Raw genomic sequence first — 17,977 nt, 5'->3', positions numbered from 1 at the left:
TTTCATTTTGGGTTGTCTGGCAGAAGAAAAGAAAACAAACCATACATGCCCTTAATCCTTATTTTTAATTGGGTGTTTTTTTTTTTTTTTTTTTAATATCTTATTTTATAAAATGAGGATTTTATTTTTGATGTAATTCACCAGAAAGTCTTTAGTTTTCGACCTCAAATCAGGAATTGTGGGGTTTTTTTTGGGTCAATTAAGGACTTGCCAAACCTTAAATGGGTTAGCTTGTAAAGGGTAATTTTGTAAGAATCTTCTCTGATCTAGAGAATATTCAGTTTATGATTAAGATTTTTAGAGCTACAAATGAAACACCTGTCTACTAATGAAAAATAATATTAAAATAAAATTTTTATATTAAAAAGAAAATATAAAATAAAATGATAAAAAAATAGGGTGATTGGTCACCCCTGTTGGGGGCTTGGTGGCTTCGGCCACTTTCAAGGGCCAAATCTAAACCATTTCTGTTGGGCTTGGGGGCTAGACGGCTGGTCTATGGCCAAAGCCACCCCAAAGGCCTAATTTTTTTATTTTTAGATTTTGTTTCGGCCACCCAATTCTCCTTATTTTAGTATTATTTTTGTTAATATAAAAATAATATTTTATTATTATTTTTTGTTAGTGGATAGGTGTCTTATTTGTGGCTTTAAGATTTCTTCTTGACATGTTATGAACCGGATATTTTCAAGTTTATTTTGGATGTGAGAGGATCCGTTTTAACTTTTTAAATTTCAATGAAAATTTGATAATAAATTTATTTCTTTAAAATTGAAAAAAGAAAAGAAAAAAAGAAAGGGGATATTTTTGTGTCTATTAAATTTTTAATATAAAAAATAATTTGAGATGTTACTCTTATCCGGCCTTTCTTTTAAAAATTGAAGGAAAGACAAATTTGATATTTTAACTATAATCGATGTCCTTAATTCATTAAAGCGGAAGTAATCATTTGTCATTTAAAATGTGATAGCATATATATCGATTAAATTTATTCTTAATTATAAAATAGATATTTTCTATTTCAGTTGAAATTGAAAGAATTTTAATCAGTTTAGTTGGGACTAATTTTACCAGTTTCACATTCTTGTTCTGAAATTGGTACCATCACAATCGAAACTACTTTATGTTTACTAGAAAAAGAATTATCGAATGCAAAGCTGTAAAAGGGTTAGACTTGTTGGATTTAGGTGCCTTATTCCACGGGTTTAAAATTTGTCCTTCATAAGTAGGTAGTTCACAAAGTGAAAATAAAATAAAGGTGTGGAATATGTTTGAGCTCTTATTTTCTCTCCCTTTAGAGGGTGATCACATGAAGGCCTAATTCGGTCTCTAGCGTTCACCGTAACAAGATCGGAATGTTGTTGACATGAGACCAGAAAGCTTCTCATTAGACAGCTGAAACCGAGCCGGAATGTCGCCGGAAACATCCCCACAAATCCTGTTTATTGGCATTTCCAGTTCACGTGCTAGCTTTTCTGCTTCGTCCCTTCCAACAACGGTGTCAAAGCAAAGATATCTCCCTCGTGCATTCTTGTCCATTGCCTCGAAAACACGTACATGTGCCCCAGCCAATCTGTTTACATCAACGGTTGCTAGTAACCCATTTGCATACATCTCTTGCGCTCCTGCATTTTGACACTCAAAATCCATTAAAATGCTCAAGGTGTTGGTGAAACAGCAAAAGGGTTTTCCGGCGGTTGAAGAACAGAGATAAATAAATACCTTTAAGATAAGCAATTGTCGGCGTTGGATTTCTCCGGTAAAATTCAGGTCCGGTAGTGAGAGCTGCGCATATGGTGGCCAGTTTTAACCCGCTCTCCTCTGCTACTCTCCATGCAACCTTCTCAGCCCTCAGCTTGCCCAAGGAATACCAGAGCTGGCCATGTTTTGGAAAACCAAAATCAAGATTGTTGTGCAATTCGATCTCCAAGAAAATGTATTTTGAAGAAAAAAAAAAAAAAAAACCTTTTTGTCTGTGCAGAGTGATTCATCACTCCATGAGTCATGGTTAACTACAGAGGAGAGATCATATTGGGTGTTGTCCCTCCAAATGCAAGCTAAAAGTGAAGATGTGAGCACACATTTTGTTACTGATGGAGTTCTTGCACATGCTTTCATCACATTCTCACTGACCTTCATTTCTATCTCAGCCATGTATTTCTGCATATGATCAGAAGAAGGGTTACAGGGGTCTTAAAGAGATGAATAGGCGAAAAAAAACAAAACTTAAGAGGCAATTATAATTTAAGTTGTAAATTTGGAGGGTATAAATTATATAGTTTCACTTAATTAAAAGAGAAATATTTGAATATGCAACTATATATTTTGCATTGGTTGTTGGCAATAATCGTTGAACACGACTTAAAAAACACACTATTTTTCAAAGTGGTTGTTAGCAGTAATGATCGACAGGGGCTTAATTTATGTTTTTTGTCCGGGAATTGACTAAACTTTGTTGTACGTGGAGTGCTGTAGAGGTAGAACTTGGCTTAAAAATAGACCGTGGTTGGCCTTGTCGTGACGTACTACTACTGTGAGGCAACGACTGTGGGCGGAGGCATTTTTTTTCTACCTCCCTGGCATGCGGGCAAACGCATTTTCTTCTTTCTACGTAGCGGCAAAGGCATTTGAAAGCTCCATGTTGACTCCATTAATGTCAGAACTCAAAACTTCAACATGCATGTGCGCTGATTTTTGTATCACTCTGGTTTCATAAGGGGAAACCGAGTTGCCCACGTAAAATTGATACTTTATAAAGAGAGATTCATATATAGATGCTAAATTTACTTTGCATATTTATTATATTAAACTATTTACAAGTAATTATAAAACACCTTCAAATTAATTAATCATATCACTTTTTGTTTTTTCTGACTCTCAAAATGAGCTCTTGTTCAGGTAAAATTGAACGGAAAAAACCTTTTATCATAAACTTTTTCAACTTAAAAAGAGAGATCAAGATAAGAAAAGGGTATCAAAATGACGTGGATCTCATTTATTGATATTCGTCATATTTTTTTTATTAATTATTTTGATTTTCTCTGATAAATAAGCTTAAAAAAAAAATTTGATAAACCACGTTTTTCTTGGTTTCCAACTACACGAAAGTCCACCATTGCAAAATGATGACAGAAGAGGTAAGTACAGTTTGGTCAAAAGAGGCTGGCGGACCCTCTGTCATGTGGGCCTTTTTCGCCAGTAAAGTACTATTGAATTTCCATATATAACCTTCACGCTGGTGGGCGCGCTGTTGACTTCTGACTTTGATTCGACATTCATCAAAAGTCATTAATTCAGGGTTATCAAATCCATTTACAGAAAACGATCTTTCTGGTCCCAAATTGCTTTTCCAGAGCACAGAAAATAGCAGGAGATAATTTTAGAGAAAGTATTAAATCCGACGACTGAGATCAGAGACTAGAAGCTTTAATTGTGACTCTAGTTAGTCTTGACAAAGTCATTGCACTAGCTAGCTAGCGGATCTCGACAATGCAAATTCTTTCGCATGTATTGAGTAATCTGCTATCAATTTGAGCAGGAAACTCCTAGCATAGTTTGTTTGTTTTTTTTGTGAGTAAAACTCCTAGTATAGTTAGGCGTGCAGCATTTTGATTGATCTTTGGGGATAGGATTCTTTTATGCATTAATGCAAGGGGACCCAGTAAACAATACAAAATTCTATATATCTAATGTGCTTGGTAGGTGCACCTGGCCGGTCCCTCACTTGGGATATCAAATTCCTTCTCAACCATGCAAACATGCAAGTTTGATGAAATTGGATGAATTATTTATGGAGTTAAATTTTAAATTCAGGAATCTGTTATGATGTTATGTTAAATAATTATTTTCTTATCAACTTTAATAATTAATCTAAATAACACATTAATTAAAATGAACATTTGTATTGCCAAAAGAAGTCAAGAGAAGACTAGCTCTCACCGTATACCCAGAAACGCCAGAGGGGTCGATGAATGCACAAGTGTGAAATACGCCGCGGCAACCCTGAAAGGCTTCTGATAAGCTTTCAATCTCACTAAGCTTCGCCATAACTACTGAAATATTGTCGTCGGTTGACCTCATCTCTCCTGACGTTTCCATCTCCCTCAATCTATCTATATCCTCTGCGTTTTTCAGAGAAATCATTAGAAAAACATACGTATAAATATATTCTACTTCCTTTATAAACATACGATATATAACCTTCATGGATTGCATGAAGTCAAAAAAAGAAACAAAGGTCAATTAAACCTCGTCTTTTTTTTTTTTCTTTCTTTTTTTTGGATATATATATATACCACTGTTATGATTTCTAGATTCAAACAACGAAGAAGAGTTTTGATAAAGAAAATAATCACCTTGGTTTTCAGCGATGATCCGAACGGAGTAGCGACGAACCAGGAGCTCCTTCACTATGGCGAGGCCTAAATAAGACACGCCACTTGTGACACACACGACCAACTTCTCGACATCATCGGCGTCCATGGTGGCCTCCGATGAAACACGAACATCTTTGAACTCGTCCCCGTCTTTCCTACTTTCTGGGCCCGCACGCGCCGCCAACATGCGGTGGAGTTCCTCCAACTCCATCCCCATGGTCTCTTCTGCCCCCAAAATCCCCATGTATATATGCTAGCTAGCTCCAAATGACTGGTTAGCTTTTCTGAGTTGCTCTTATATCCTTTTGTGTATATATATGATTCGAAAAGATAGTCAAGCAAAAAACATCTTCTTCTCTCAGCGCGTCACTATTATTCAATAGAGTTGAATTGGCTCGGGTTGGCTGCTCTTTAGTTAAGCTTAGCCAAAACAAAGTTTTTCCACAAAATAATAGTGAAAAAGGTCTCGCAAAAAGTAAAGACCGGTGCACATGCATTCACTTGGGACCTCGATATCTTTTAATAATCGAAGGAAGGATACTCCGGTTCCTTTCTGTCCTTTTCATGGTCTACTGCTAGCTACATAATATTTATTAGTGACACGGTCCTTTCAAAACTGGGTTTCAGAAAGAAAAAAAAATTACGTATATATTAAGACGAATTTATCTAAATTCTCACGTAAAAATACCAAGACTCACCAGAAGGAGGCTGAAGCGGTAAACACTCTCAAAGTCTCAATCAGAGACCGACTCCAAGAAATGGCCGGATCTAAAGCCTACACTGGATCTAACCAAAAAACTACAAGGAGACAAGAACGCAAAATACAACAGAAATACAAAAAAAAAATACAAAAACACAACAAAACAATCAGCAAACAATAGCAGTAGCCAGTGCACACTGGCCGATGCGTGGGTCATCCCTCAATTCTTCTATGCAAACATGCACATATGGCAACGGTAAAATATTTCGTGCTAAATTTTAACATTATCTTAATGTATGTGGGTTTTGGCTATGTCACGTTGTGTTACATTTTAGAGAAGGTTTTCTACTATAATAACAAGGGATAAATGAAATTTTTTGCTTTATGGGGTTTAAAAAAGTGATAATCTATTAATGTGTTACATCAGCACTAATTATATTATAACACATGTCACTTATAATAATAAAAAATTACTAAAAAGATATTAAAAAAGAAAAATAAAATTATATATATATATATATAGAAGAAAAAAGGGGTTTTATCATGCATATTCATTTTTTCATTGCTGTGCTCCAGTATCATTCTCAAACCCAAAATCTTAATTTCTTCTAAAAAAAAATTAACAAAAATGAAAAGAAATGAGAGTAAGAGGCTTCTTGAAGAACAGTTAATTGTGCAGGCGAAGCACATCTCTCTCTCTTGTGTGTGTCTGGATCGGCTGTACAAGGAAGAGCCATATGTAGATAAAAATTCCAAAATGAGCCACGAATGTCTAAATCGACTATCGAAGGATTTGACATGACCATTTAAATTAATGCTCTCCTTTCATTTCCGTTTTGACTTTAAACTTTGGGGGTAAAAAGGAAAGGTACCCTTCAAAGTTCAAACTATCGATTAATGTTAACCCACTCGGGGTTATAATTTCAAAAGTAACATTTTAAAATATGCTATTTTAAAATATAATTAACGTTTAACAAAATTGTGGTTTAACCTTTAAAATTATAGTTTATCTTTTTAAAATTGTACATTCTTAAAGAAGCTCATTCTTACTTGCATTTCAAATCGCAATTATTTAAAAGCGTAATTCTAAACAATTTATTTTTTGAGATTTTGTTTAAAATAGCAATTTTTGTTTGTAATATCGCACTCTTAAACGCGCACTAAGGGTCAGTTTTAAAAAAAATAATCTGCTTTTTTAAAACAAATTCCAATTTTGGAGTGTTTGGTATTGCGATTTTAAAAACGCAAATTTTAAAATCGTGAAAAATTGTGCGATTTCTATAAGCTGACTAGGAGGTGCTTATTTGAAAAAGTGAGAATTTAAACCAAAATCATGATTTCACTTAAAACAATATTTGGCGCAATATTTACCTTTGGCCATGAAACCGCAATTATTTGCTAATGTTATCCAAACACTCGATTGATAAAAAAAGTACTTCTTAATATATTTTACTAAACGTCTATTCGATTTTAAAAAGTAGCGATTTTAAAAACGTAATTTTTAAAAACACAATTTTTAAAATCGCACTTATTGAAATCACATTCCTAAACAAGCCATAAATACCATTATATTTATATTCTTTTTTATTTTTTACAATTGATTTAACTTTTAAAATTGGATGTCAAAACAAATAATTTTACGCCGCCAGTCTAAAAGTCATTGAAACAATTAGCCACTTGATCAAAAAATTTCAAATTCAAGAGTGTCATGCTATAAGAGTTGCATCAAATCCAGAAATTTAGATTTGTCCAAGATGTACAATTGGTGTAAACGAGCCGAGCTTGAGCGAGCTTCCCTTGTTCAGGCTTGGCTCGTTTAAATTTGACTCGAGCTCGAGTTCGAGTCGAGCTTAAGGGCGAGCCAAAAAAATCGAGCTCGAGCTAATAATAAGTCGAGCCGAGCCAGCTCGCGAGCTGGCTCTTATATTTAATGTTTTTTTTTTCAATTTTTTTTTTTTTAACTTCAAGTACTCTTAAACGGCTTAAAAAGTTAGTTTGCATATGAGCATTTGCTTAACTTGACTAGTCGAGTATGGAGCCTAAGTCAATACAGCAAGGCATTTGGTTTCAAAGAGAGAGGATATGCATCCTTTTATAGATAAGCAAACTTAGAGATTGATGTTTTCTTAACAGGTAGTGATAGTGTTTGAGTCTATTTGATTCTTCAATAGTTTATACCTTTCACAATCTCCCTCAATAGTTTCTGCTTGATTCTTCTTCCTTTCGTTTGGATATGTTCTAATTGAATCAAGGTCTTTTTAATGATTGCTCTTTCTCTTTGATCATGAAGGGTCTAGAATTTTCCATTCTCTAACGCTTAAATATAAATGCAATTTTAAGGTTTTAATAATTATGAGATTTATAATTAATTATGTATTACTTAGTTTATATATATATATATATAGACACACACACACACACTCGAGCTTATACGAGCTGTTCACGAGCTTAGCCGAGTCGAGCCGAGCTTGCTTCGTTTAATATTCGAGCTAGGATTTGTGTTCATGAAGTGTTTCATTTAATATTCGAGCCGAGCTTATGCGAGCCGAGCCCGACCTTGCTCGCGAGACGCTTCGCTCACTTAACAGCCCTAGTACAAATATCTAAATTTGATATTTTTAGAGATCTATTCCAGTTAAGTCTCAATCATATTCTCGATCAACCCATTAAGACTATACACTTGCCCATACTGAAGTAGAACCTGGGTTTGATTTGGATTGATCCAGAATGTGACTGATCATGACAAGTTAATTATCTTAAATTGCAAAGGAATAGACAAGAGATTAGGAGTAAAATAAGTCAAGTCGCCAAGACATCACAATTTTGAATGCCAGAATGTCTTCTGACCTTTGGCTTTAACTTAAAGACAATCAATTAAATAGTAGGTATGATTTGGTATTTATACTAATTATTTGAATTTGAATATTTTTACTTGTCCTACTTATTTTAGTGTATTGTACTTTTGGATTTAAGTGATTTTTCTTTTATCACTATTTTGTACTTCAAGATTCTCTAATAGAAACTCTCATTGATTGTCTTATTCTATTCTTCTTCTTTTTACCTCTTTTTGATCCAAAGATTATCAATTTGTCACAACAATTTGTTTGGAACAAAATTGACTACATTTTGCATTCCATGTTCTAAATCGGTATTCTTAATGATCTTACTTCTTCTCAAGAAAACAAATCATGTGGAGACAATGAAGTAATTCAGAGAATGTATTGAGTGTTAAGTTCGAATCGTGTTAGTGGATAAATATAAAATTATATAAGTCAATCATAGCTCGATAATTTCGTGTTGGTTTCACAAGTAGTGAAAAAACAAATTTTCAACCTAAATGTTTCGTATCAGGTTCAAGTCGTATCAAAGCTTAAGTATAAGATTGTATACGGCAACCTTAACCCGATCTGTTAAATTAAATGTGCCAAACCACTTTATCATAATCTACTAATTTCGTTTGTATTTGTATAAAATTCGCGAATCGTATAAAAAATTGCCATCACATTGAAAACTACTGCTCTTTTCTAAAAAGAAAATAATAGAGAGCAACTCTAGAAATAAAATAATAAAGGATGAGTGAGAGAGGTGACATAAAAGGGGCCTGATTCGATCTCTTTAACATTCACTGTAACAATGTCGGAGTGTTCTTCTCATGAGCCTCGAAAGCTTCTCATTAGACAACTGAAACCGAGCCCCAACATTCCCAGATTCATCCCCGCAAATCTTGTTTGTTGGCATTCCCACTTCTCCTGCCAACTTTTCTGCTTCATCCCTTTCAATAACTTCATCAAAGCAAAGGTATCTGCCTGCTGCATTGTTGTCCATTGCCTCAAAAACACATACTTCCGCCCCCGCCAATTTGTTTACATTGACTGTCGCTAGCAACCCGTTTGCATACATCTCTTGAGCTCCTGTTTAAGTTTGAATATTAATTAAATGATTTTATTTTTTAAATAAATTAAAAGATTTTCCAATGGTTGAGGAATGAAGATAATACCTTTAAGATAAGCAATTGTCGCCATTGGACTTCGATGACAGAATTCAGGGCCGGTAATGAGACCTGGGCATATGGTGGCCAATTTCAACCTGGTCTCCTTGGCTATTCTCCATGCAACCTTCTCTGCCCTCAGCTTGCCCAATGCATACCAGAGCTGCCCATGTTTTGGAATATCAAGATCAAAATTCTTGCTCGATCATAATGTTTGATTTGAGCACCGAGAAAATGTAATTTGGAAGAAAGTAATACCTTTTTGTCTTTGCAGAGTGCCTCATCACTCCAGCAGCCATGGTTTATAACAGAGGAGAGATCATATTGGCTGTTGTCTTTCCAGATGCAGGCTAAAAGTGAAGATGTGAGCACACATTTTCTTACTGATGGTGTTCTCGCACATGCTGTCATCACAGTTTCACTAGCCTTCACTTCGATCTCAGCCATGGATTTCTGCATAATCACAAGAAGGGTTAGATTTGCATCAGGCAATGACCATGTATGTATCTAGTAATATTTTGGTCTTGGATTTAGCCCATTAGAAGTCGGATTTGTTGAATTAAGAGTGGATTAAGAGTTACTCCAACCTTGTTTTTTAATTGTAAAAATATAAAGAAAAAACATTTGAGCATGCATACACAAGTGAGCAGAAAAATATTGAAATCTTACATTGAAAAGATGTAATAAGTATGAGCGTTTAATATAACATAATTGGACATAAATTCATAGGCTTAAACTTTTCGATTGATTAGTGAGTATTCCCATCCGACTAACCAAAATATCCCAATTGGTATTTCTGCTAACCAAACTTGGGGCACAAGGCATTTGAACGTATTATGTTGACTAGCGCTTGTTTTTTTGGAACTTGGCAATTGTAAATGAGGCCAACAGAGACGGGTCAACAGAGGCTGCCGTGAGCTGTTCTGTGGGTCTTCTCGTCGGCAGTATGTTATTGAATTGAATTTCTATCTCGATGGCTTGGCTTTGATACATATAATTCCATCGACAACCCATTGGTTCAGAATATAAAAAACACATTTAATTTAGACACAGACACAGACCTTTCTTGTCGCAATTTTGCTTTGATAGGGAAAATGGCATCTAGGCTATCTAGCATATGACTATTTTCATTGGAAATAAAGTATATGACTATAGTTTTTACTATATCTCCTTTGTAAATTAATGTCACATTTTTTTTTTTTTTTTTTTTTTGTAACAAACCAACATTCATTCAAACAAAGAGGAATACAGGGAGAACAGAAAGAAAAACAAAGATGCCAGCTAAAATCCCGACCGGCCTGATCTCAAAAAACAGGAATGAGATCATAAACGTAAAAAAAAGATGCGAATGCAACCCGAGAAAACCCCCCTAACGCGGCGCATAATTAATGTCACATTTCACACTTTATAAAAGTAGACACATTTTAATGACCAAATGCCGCCTGAATAATTAGTTTATTTATATAATGTGAGTGGTAGGTACACGTGATAGCTAGGTAGGTAGGTAGGGTTTATATAGACATATTATTTAATTAATTAATTTAATTATTGCGCAACGAGAGTCCTAATAGGGAAAAGGAGAAGGCTCACCGTATAGCCAGAGAGGCCGGCGGGGTCTATGAATGCAGAGGTGTGAAATACGCCACGACAGCCCTCAAAGGCTTCTAATAAGCTTTCAATCTCTGTCATCTTCGCCTTAACTACTGAAACATTATTGTTTCTTGTCCCCATCTCTCCTGAGCTTTCCATCTCCCTCAATTTATTGATATCCTCTGCATTTTCAATAAAAAAAGATAAATGATTGTGCATTCAATAATACAGAAAAAGATTAATCAATTAATTAACATGAAAATAGATTAAAAATATCACTCTAAAATCATTTGATAAGACCCATGTCGGCAACTGCAACACCATGTGATGATTTTTCTAAATTCTAATCAAAAACATGGAAACCCAATTCTCATAAAAAAGATTTACCTTCGCTTTCAACGATGATCCGAACGGAGTAGCCACGAAGCAAGAGCTTCTTCACTATGGCGAGGCCCAAATAAGAAACCCCGCTGGTGACGCAAACCAACTTCTGCCCATCATCGGCGTCGGTGCCTTTGGTTGAAACACGAACCCCCTTGAACTCTTCCCCGTCTTTCCTCCTTTGCAGGCCGGCACACGCAACCAGCATGCGGCGGAGCTCCTCCAGCTCCATCCTTATGCTATCTTCTGCCCCCAGAATCCCCATGTCTTGATCAAAATTTCTTCGGTAATTGCTCCAAATGATGTTTGTTGACTGTTGTAGATAAGAAGGCAACAACAAGATGTGCTTGTGGCTGGCTTAATTATCTTAGTTGTTGCTTTTCTCCTTCACAGGGCCAAAAGAGCTAGAAAGGCTACAACTTATATAAGATATCAAGTCTGTCAACAGTTGTTTAAAGAAAGCACCCCTTTCTTTCTCAGCCCTCCAAAAGAGAGTCAAGAGTGTGGAATTGGCTGCTGGCTGCTGCTCAGTCTTGGGACTCTTGGCTGGCTCATCCAAAAGAAAGTTGTAACTTGTAAATATCAATAATAGAACGGGTCTTGCAAAAGCCCATTCGTATTTATTTTACCCATTATTCAATTATTATTATTATGTTTTTTTTTTTTTTTGAATTGACCCATTATTCAATGTAACCCGTTATGGCCATTACCCATTATTTATAATAATTTAAAGTAAACTTCACTTAATACTCATCGAACGTCATGCGCATTAGGCAGGCGGGGTTATAAGAAATGAGGGATTCGAATGCATTGTTTAAACCAATCAATAGACTCATTGACCTAGTTAATAGAAAAAACTCGTTTTGAATTAAGAGCATGTTTGGGATTATTTTTTAGAAATAGAGTTTTAAAGTCAAAAAAATGCGTTTTGGCAAAAGCTTCATTTTAAATTTTTGCTAAAAGTGCATTTTTGTCATTTTTAGGCTTCTTAAACTCTTAAAAGCACTTTCAATTTTTTTTTATCAAACTAATATTTTTTTATTCAAACGGACTTTTTGAGCGTTAAACGCATTTTTAAGCCCATCAAATGCACACCCAAACAAACTCTAAGTATAAGAATAATAAGTTAATTATTGAAGAAACTAGCTTCCGGCCCATATGAGTAGTGGGTTGGTGAAACATATCAATCATCCACAAAGGTTTGAAAAGGTGTTTATTATAGGTGCCTAATGCTTCATCATATACGCTTACATGCGAAGCCTTGGTTGGGGGGTTTAGCATTAAGCACCATCTTTTCCATGCCAAACTTTTTTCTTTTGGAAACTAATTCACCCAAATGGAAATACTGCTATTTTGCCTCAAACTTTCGGTTAGATACAAGAATGCAACATTGACTAGCTACAGTTGCTAGCCCAACTACATATAGACTTTGTATACAACAACATATCAACATGACAACATAGCCGTCAATTAAAATTTATGGGTAATTTCACTTACTCCTCATAAAGTTACGCGTCTTTTACAAACACTTCTCTCAATGTTTAAAGTCTCTCACTTTGGTGTATAGAACTTTAATTTCTTTCACTTTCCCCCTTTCGTTAGGATTTTCTGTTAAATCCTAACGAAAATGTGTAAAATTACTAAAATACCCTTACTAAAATTACTCATTCCACCGTTTAATTTAACTCCAATATGTAACGGAATGAGGAAAATAGAACGAAATCAAAGTTCGATACACCAAAGTGAAAGACTTTGAATATTGGTGGGATGTTTGCAAAAGGTGCATAATTTCATGGAGTAAGTGAAATTACTCCTAAAATTTATAACTTAATTAAAGATTGAAGGCTTAATTAGGAAACCAATATGCTCAATGCGGGGCTTGATGAATCGATACACGATCAATTTAATTACCAGTCAATCCGAGTGCCGCTGCAAGACATCACACCGGCCAATTCCCCTCCTTTAGCATGCTAGTAATGATCCTCATGATCCCTGCATGAGGTGATTGCTTACCTGAGTCACAGAGCTTAGGAAATGCAGCGATTGAAAAGCTTCTAATTTTGACACGCCACGTAGCTGACAGTTATGACAAATCTGCTATAAAAGGCAACAAACACTAGACATAAAAAAAACTTTCATTTCATTCTCTTAACTTAAGCATCGAAGCTATATTCCGTCAGTTTACTCAGACAAACTCTTGCACTAAACTCTTCATTCTATGCAGATCATCACCTCGATTGTACTAACACTCAATATCTCAACAAAATCTCACATGAGTTGATTTAATGCTTATTAGATTAGTTCAAGTGCTTTTGCGCTTGGAAATAATCTTCATGAAGAAAGAGGATGCCATCGTTATTTTTTTATAAAAAAAAAAAAAAACGAAAAACGTAAAATATATATATATATATATATATATGAGAAATCAGATAAGATCATAACAAAAAGTAGATCCTGTGGCTTACTTTCCGTTAAACGGAATAGATTGGCACTAGCTTTTGATCACTCATTACTTCGGCTGCTTCAAAATTCAACCTAGTGTCCCCTTAAAGCCCAGCAAAAACATGTGCCTTCAAGGCCAAAATTAATAACAGATATCTTATAGATATGGTTTTGTATATCTTATAATTTCTTAAGGATGAATGAATCAACACTTCTGATGGTGGTGGGATAAAGATCTTTTATATTTCAATGAAATAAAGATGATTTATTTTATAGGTTAAATTAAATTTTGTAGCATTTAACTGTGTACGTATTTATAAATGACACATGATACACCAAAATAGACCATATTCCGGTCACTATTCCAGTGACAAGAGGGGTGGAGAGTTTGCCCTAAATTACGCTATCCTTAATAGCTTTTCAAAATTTAAACAATTTTTTTTTTTCTGGGGTTGATTTTACAGTCCTATCCTATGCTTTAAATCAAACATGTTTTATACATTTCATTATTTTATTATAATTTACCTATGTTTAGTGCTTGTGATTTTCTTTATGTCTCTATTGCCTTGCTTGTCACGTTGCAGAAGAAACCTTGAAGGCCGAAGCTCTGGTCTGGTGGGTCAAAAAGGAATTTACGACTTTGGCATTCAACGCTTCCAAAGTCCAAAAAATGAAAAACAAAAAAGACTGCAAAAACAATTATAAAAGGCAAACAGAACGTAATTAAGCTCTAAAAAAGCATTGGAAATAGCGGCTCGGCTACAAGCAAGGGCTCGACCGGCTCGGTGGGTAAGTGAAGGAAATTTCGGGGCGTCACGTGTTGAATGACCAGTATGCACGGGACAGCTACTATGCACATCCTGGGATATTGCAGGGTTTGGTGAGAAGAGACAAGAAGAATTCTTGCACAATTGGATAATCGTGCTCCACTCCACACGTGTGAACCATGTGAGTGGATAATCTTGTGCCAGGGAATCTACATCAAAGCTTACATAATTGGGCTCGGCTCTTTTTAATACTGGGCTTATTCAGCTGAGAGATTGGGTTGGGCTTTTATAAATTAAGCCTCAAGAGCTCAATTGCCCGACCCAGACCAAGACTCTTTCTTGTTCCTCAACCTTCAACTCTCTCTCTCTCTCTCTCTCTCTCTGTGTAGAGAGAGTTATGGGCAGCTCGGGTCCTCGCTTTCCCGTCACCTACAAGAGCCTCTCTTTGGATATTAAGGTGAAAGAGTAAATATTTTGTTTCTGTGTTTGATTTCTTTGTCCGATACAACCATATTGCCCATCACCTGTTTGTTTCAATGCTCCACTGGAAAATGTCCAGTTTTTTAATTTTTTTTTTTTTTTTTTTAATTGTGCGTACTTTGGTACATAGGTTTCATCTGTTCCTTATAACTCACTTTATCTTTGCTTTAGATTTGAAGTAAAGGGTCATTGACTCATTTGGGTTAATGAATATCTTTGCTTTATAGTCCTGGTATTATAGTGATTATATTTTTTTCGACAATATTTTAGTGATAATTTCCAGCTGGACTAGGAGTTTTGTGTGATTCTTAACCATAATTGAAAGCAAAATTCTGTTTGGCTTGATCTGGTTGCTTATTTTTTGGGTTGCCTAGTATATATTTTGGCATCCAGTTTCTTTATTTTTGAGGTAGTTATGGGTGGATGAGGAAAAACTAACACGTGAAACTTCATTTTTGCGGTGTGTCCACATTATATTGCTTTCTGATTATGATGATACTTTTGTTCAAGATATTGTACATGTGCAGGAAAAATTAATACATAATCTTCCTTGAGTATACATGCATGAGTGTAAAAAAGTTGTCTCATATTGAAAAGATGTCACACTTATAAGTGATTAATATAGCATAGTTGGACCCAAACTCAAAGGCTTAAGCTTTTGGGTTGAGTAGTATCTCAATATGTTATATTATGGTCTCATTGGAATACTCCCTAAAGTATCAATGATGTGTGTGGCACAAATGATGGTCCCTGGAGTACGGACAAAAGTGCATGATGTAGCGATATAGTGATGGACTCATGCGTGGGAGATTGTTGAGTCCCACATTGGAAAGATATCACAATTGCAAGTAGTTAATATAGCTTAGTTTGCCCAAACCCATGAACTTAAGTTTTTGAGTTAAGTGATGTCTCAATATGTTATATTATAAGGTCACTAGAAGAATTCCTGGCGTGTCAATCTCCCTAATATCTATAAAAACTTGGTCCTTTTTGTGAGAGATGAGGGATTCTTGATGTGGTTAGGCTTTCTAACTTTCTAAGTACGTGGCATTTAATCCAAAGTTTAGACCGGCAAAATGTGTGCAAGATTATAAATACTTCTATTGCATATGTAAACGCTCTTGGTATTGTTATGTGTTTCAGCTTCAACTATCTGAATCCATTTCCTAATAGAAAGCATGGTCTGTTGGGTTTGCCATTCCTTGTTTGTTTTCTTAATTGTTGTTTGGCTAACATTCTTACATCTTGAGGACCGCTTTTGAATTTCCTTGCCATTTAATATTGCCAGTTGCTTACTTTCTTTTTGTTTGGCAGGGGAATAAAACAGATGTAGTCCTTTGCAGTTATGATGATCATTTTCTTGTAAGTTTGCGGCTCCTCTTCATTTGGCAGAGAAAGAGGGTTGGTGGCTCATGTTTGTGTGCAATTCTAATGTTTGAAAAACTTTTAGGTTATTGCAACTCAAATAGGAGCTATGGGGACAATACTGCATGCCAGGTCTCAATATTTTTTCCTTATAGTGGAGCAATCCTGTTTCGTGGAGTTTCCTTTTTCTTCTTCATTATTTATATTTCTGTTCAACATTACTGGTAATCTCTACATTATCTATGCTCTCGCCGTGTCCAACTAATAGTTTCGACAAACTCTCTGGCTTATTATACAAAAAGTTTTGGTATTATTTATCCTATAATATAGAACAGTCCTGTGAAGTGTAGTAGTGCATTGAATCATGTCCTCCAGTAATCAGCCTAGAATAGGTAGCACAATTGAGTTCTTTTACATTATCATGTATGCTTGTTGAAGTGGGAGGATTACATGGGTTTCACTCCAAATAACCTCTTATATTAGTGAATTAGCAGAAGGAAACGATTATGTTCTATACCTATTAATGATATAATGTGCTTAAAATTATGAAATGTGAACTCAAAAAGGAAAAAAAATGACTCGTTACTGAGAAGGAGGAGGGGAGAACTTGGTTCTTTTAAGTTTAACGAGGGGAAAATGTTAAGAGGTTGATTGCATTGAACTATTAATGATGGTTCTACCCTGAGGAACTTCTGAGATACATTTCTTTCTTCATCCCCAGGAAGGAGGAAGGGGTGTCAATCGAGCCAACATTCAACGTGTCTGCAATATTTGGCAAACGAGACGAGGTAAGCCAGCTTGTGCTCTGGCCTCTTAGTTTCACAAGTGGTTGCTAACTTCTACTGATTTCGACCCACTGTGCAATGAATGCAGCCAATGCTACTGGCATGTGCTCGTCAATTAATTGAACACATCAGGTATGCTTTTAGTTCAAAATATTAGATAAGAGTTATATGTGGTCTGCATACCCTTTTCCTTTGGATCTTGCCTGAATCGCTAATAGCTTAATGCGTCCTGCTGTGTTTGCAGCGTCTCTGGCTCTTCCAAGCCGTTGGTTCTCTCTCTAGGACTCAAGGACCATTCTGCGGTATTTTTGAAAGCTTTTTGCCCTCTTCTTTTGGAACAATAATATAGTATGACTCACGATTCAACCATGTTGTGCAGGAGACACTGAAGGAAATTGCTTCTGCTGTGATTGAGAACCGCCTGTGGTAGGGATAATGTAGCTTGACCTTAAGTATTTTGCTTGAAGCCTCTGATATTGTTTTCATTCCCCAGGACACAACCTTGCAGCATTTTGCAGATTGATAGTTGCTTTTTTGTGACATATTAATACTAAATCAACAATGCCTAAATGCAGAATTCTCTTGCATCCTACCTATAGCTGTAATTACATAGTTACTGCCGGGGTACATGTAGGCTGAGTGTTGATTTTCTGGTCTCTCTCTCACAGGAAGCACTACTACAAAATTCAGCTGAATTAGTGTATAATCTAATATTTTTACTGTAATTGAAAAAGCATAGGGGTAAAGCTATTTCAAAGGTTGAATGGGCATCAAGCAACAAAGCTCCAACTATCGTCCAAACAAAGCTCCAATTGGGAGTTGCGGGAGTTGATGTGGCAAGATTAATGTTTCGAGCTTACAGTATGGGTGAGACAACGGAAAGAGATTCCCTCTATTTTAAATGAAATAAAGAAAAGTTATTGTCGGGATTTTTCCTAACCGCTTAAAAAACCTTCCACTTGGTTAGAAATCTTTATAGAACTTCCTCTAATGCAAAACTATTCCGTTTGGATTGCTTGACCACGTTTCTGTTATGCTCAGTTGGGATTAACCTACCAATCGAATACAAAAGAGGGCAAAGGGAAGCACCTAACTTCAACAAT

General features: G+C 35.6%; 3 protein-coding genes across 3 annotated transcripts; 1 reads left to right on the top strand and 2 right to left on the bottom strand.

Moving 5' to 3' along the window:
• Positions 1–1,167: 1,167 nt before the first annotated feature.
• On the bottom strand, positions 1,168–4,649 carry LOC132182762 (cinnamoyl-CoA reductase-like SNL6). The gene is made up of 5 exons (XM_059596097.2): positions 4,356–4,649; positions 3,940–4,121; positions 1,966–2,160; positions 1,723–1,876; positions 1,168–1,625 (listed from the first exon to the last, which is right to left on the bottom strand). Exons 1-5 carry the CDS (start codon positions 4,618–4,620, stop codon positions 1,330–1,332), a joined length of 1,092 nt encoding a protein of 363 aa, XP_059452080.2. The 5' UTR covers positions 4,621–4,649; the 3' UTR covers positions 1,168–1,329.
• A 3,931-nt stretch (positions 4,650–8,580) lies between these two features.
• LOC132181217 (NAD(P)-binding Rossmann-fold superfamily protein) lies at positions 8,581–11,571 on the bottom strand. Its single transcript, XM_059594334.2, has 5 exons — positions 11,042–11,571; positions 10,655–10,836; positions 9,323–9,517; positions 9,074–9,227; positions 8,581–8,987 (listed from the first exon to the last, which is right to left on the bottom strand). Exons 1-5 carry the CDS (start codon positions 11,298–11,300, stop codon positions 8,692–8,694), a joined length of 1,086 nt encoding a protein of 361 aa, XP_059450317.2. The 5' UTR covers positions 11,301–11,571; the 3' UTR covers positions 8,581–8,691.
• A 2,986-nt stretch (positions 11,572–14,557) lies between these two features.
• Positions 14,558–17,464, top strand: LOC132183435 (proteasome assembly chaperone-like protein). The gene is made up of 7 exons (XM_059596871.2): positions 14,558–14,701; positions 16,039–16,086; positions 16,175–16,221; positions 16,811–16,877; positions 16,963–17,006; positions 17,119–17,176; positions 17,254–17,464. Exons 1-7 carry the CDS (start codon positions 14,642–14,644, stop codon positions 17,302–17,304), a joined length of 375 nt encoding a protein of 124 aa, XP_059452854.1. The 5' UTR covers positions 14,558–14,641; the 3' UTR covers positions 17,305–17,464.
• Positions 17,465–17,977: the final 513 nt, after the last annotated feature.

The sequence above is a fragment of the Corylus avellana genome, chromosome 5, assembly GCF_965113065.1.
Source record: "Corylus avellana chromosome 5, dhCorAvel1.hap1.2, whole genome shotgun sequence".
In the NCBI taxonomy this organism is placed as follows: Eukaryota; Viridiplantae; Streptophyta; class Magnoliopsida; order Fagales; family Betulaceae; genus Corylus; species Corylus avellana.
The sequence above is the reverse complement of the archived record's forward strand: the minus strand, read 5'-3'. Positions and strand labels throughout refer to the sequence as shown.

Coding starts and splice junctions, on each gene's coding strand:
- LOC132182762 (XM_059596097.2), bottom strand. CDS start 4,620: ATGGGGATTTTGGGGGCAGAAGAGACCATGGGGATGGAGTTGGAGGAA. Junction 4,122..4,355: donor GATCATCGCTGAAAACCAAG/GTGATTATTTTC, acceptor TGAAAAACGCAG/AGGATATAGATAGATTGAGG. Junction 1,626..1,722: donor GACAATTGCTTATCTTAAAG/GTATTTATTTAT, acceptor GTCAAAATGCAG/GAGCGCAAGAGATGTATGCA.
- LOC132183435 (XM_059596871.2), top strand. CDS start 14,642: ATGGGCAGCTCGGGTCCTCGCTTTCCCGTCACCTACAAGAGCCTCTCT. Junction 16,087..16,174: donor GTTATGATGATCATTTTCTT/GTAAGTTTGCGG, acceptor AAAAACTTTTAG/GTTATTGCAACTCAAATAGG. Junction 16,878..16,962: donor TATTTGGCAAACGAGACGAG/GTAAGCCAGCTT, acceptor CAATGAATGCAG/CCAATGCTACTGGCATGTGC.
- LOC132181217 (XM_059594334.2), bottom strand. CDS start 11,300: ATGGGGATTCTGGGGGCAGAAGATAGCATAAGGATGGAGCTGGAGGAG. Junction 9,518..10,654: donor CCGGCCTCTCTGGCTATACG/GTGAGCCTTCTC, acceptor GTGATTATGCAG/AAATCCATGGCTGAGATCGA. Junction 8,988..9,073: donor GACAATTGCTTATCTTAAAG/GTATTATCTTCA, acceptor AAACTTAAACAG/GAGCTCAAGAGATGTATGCA.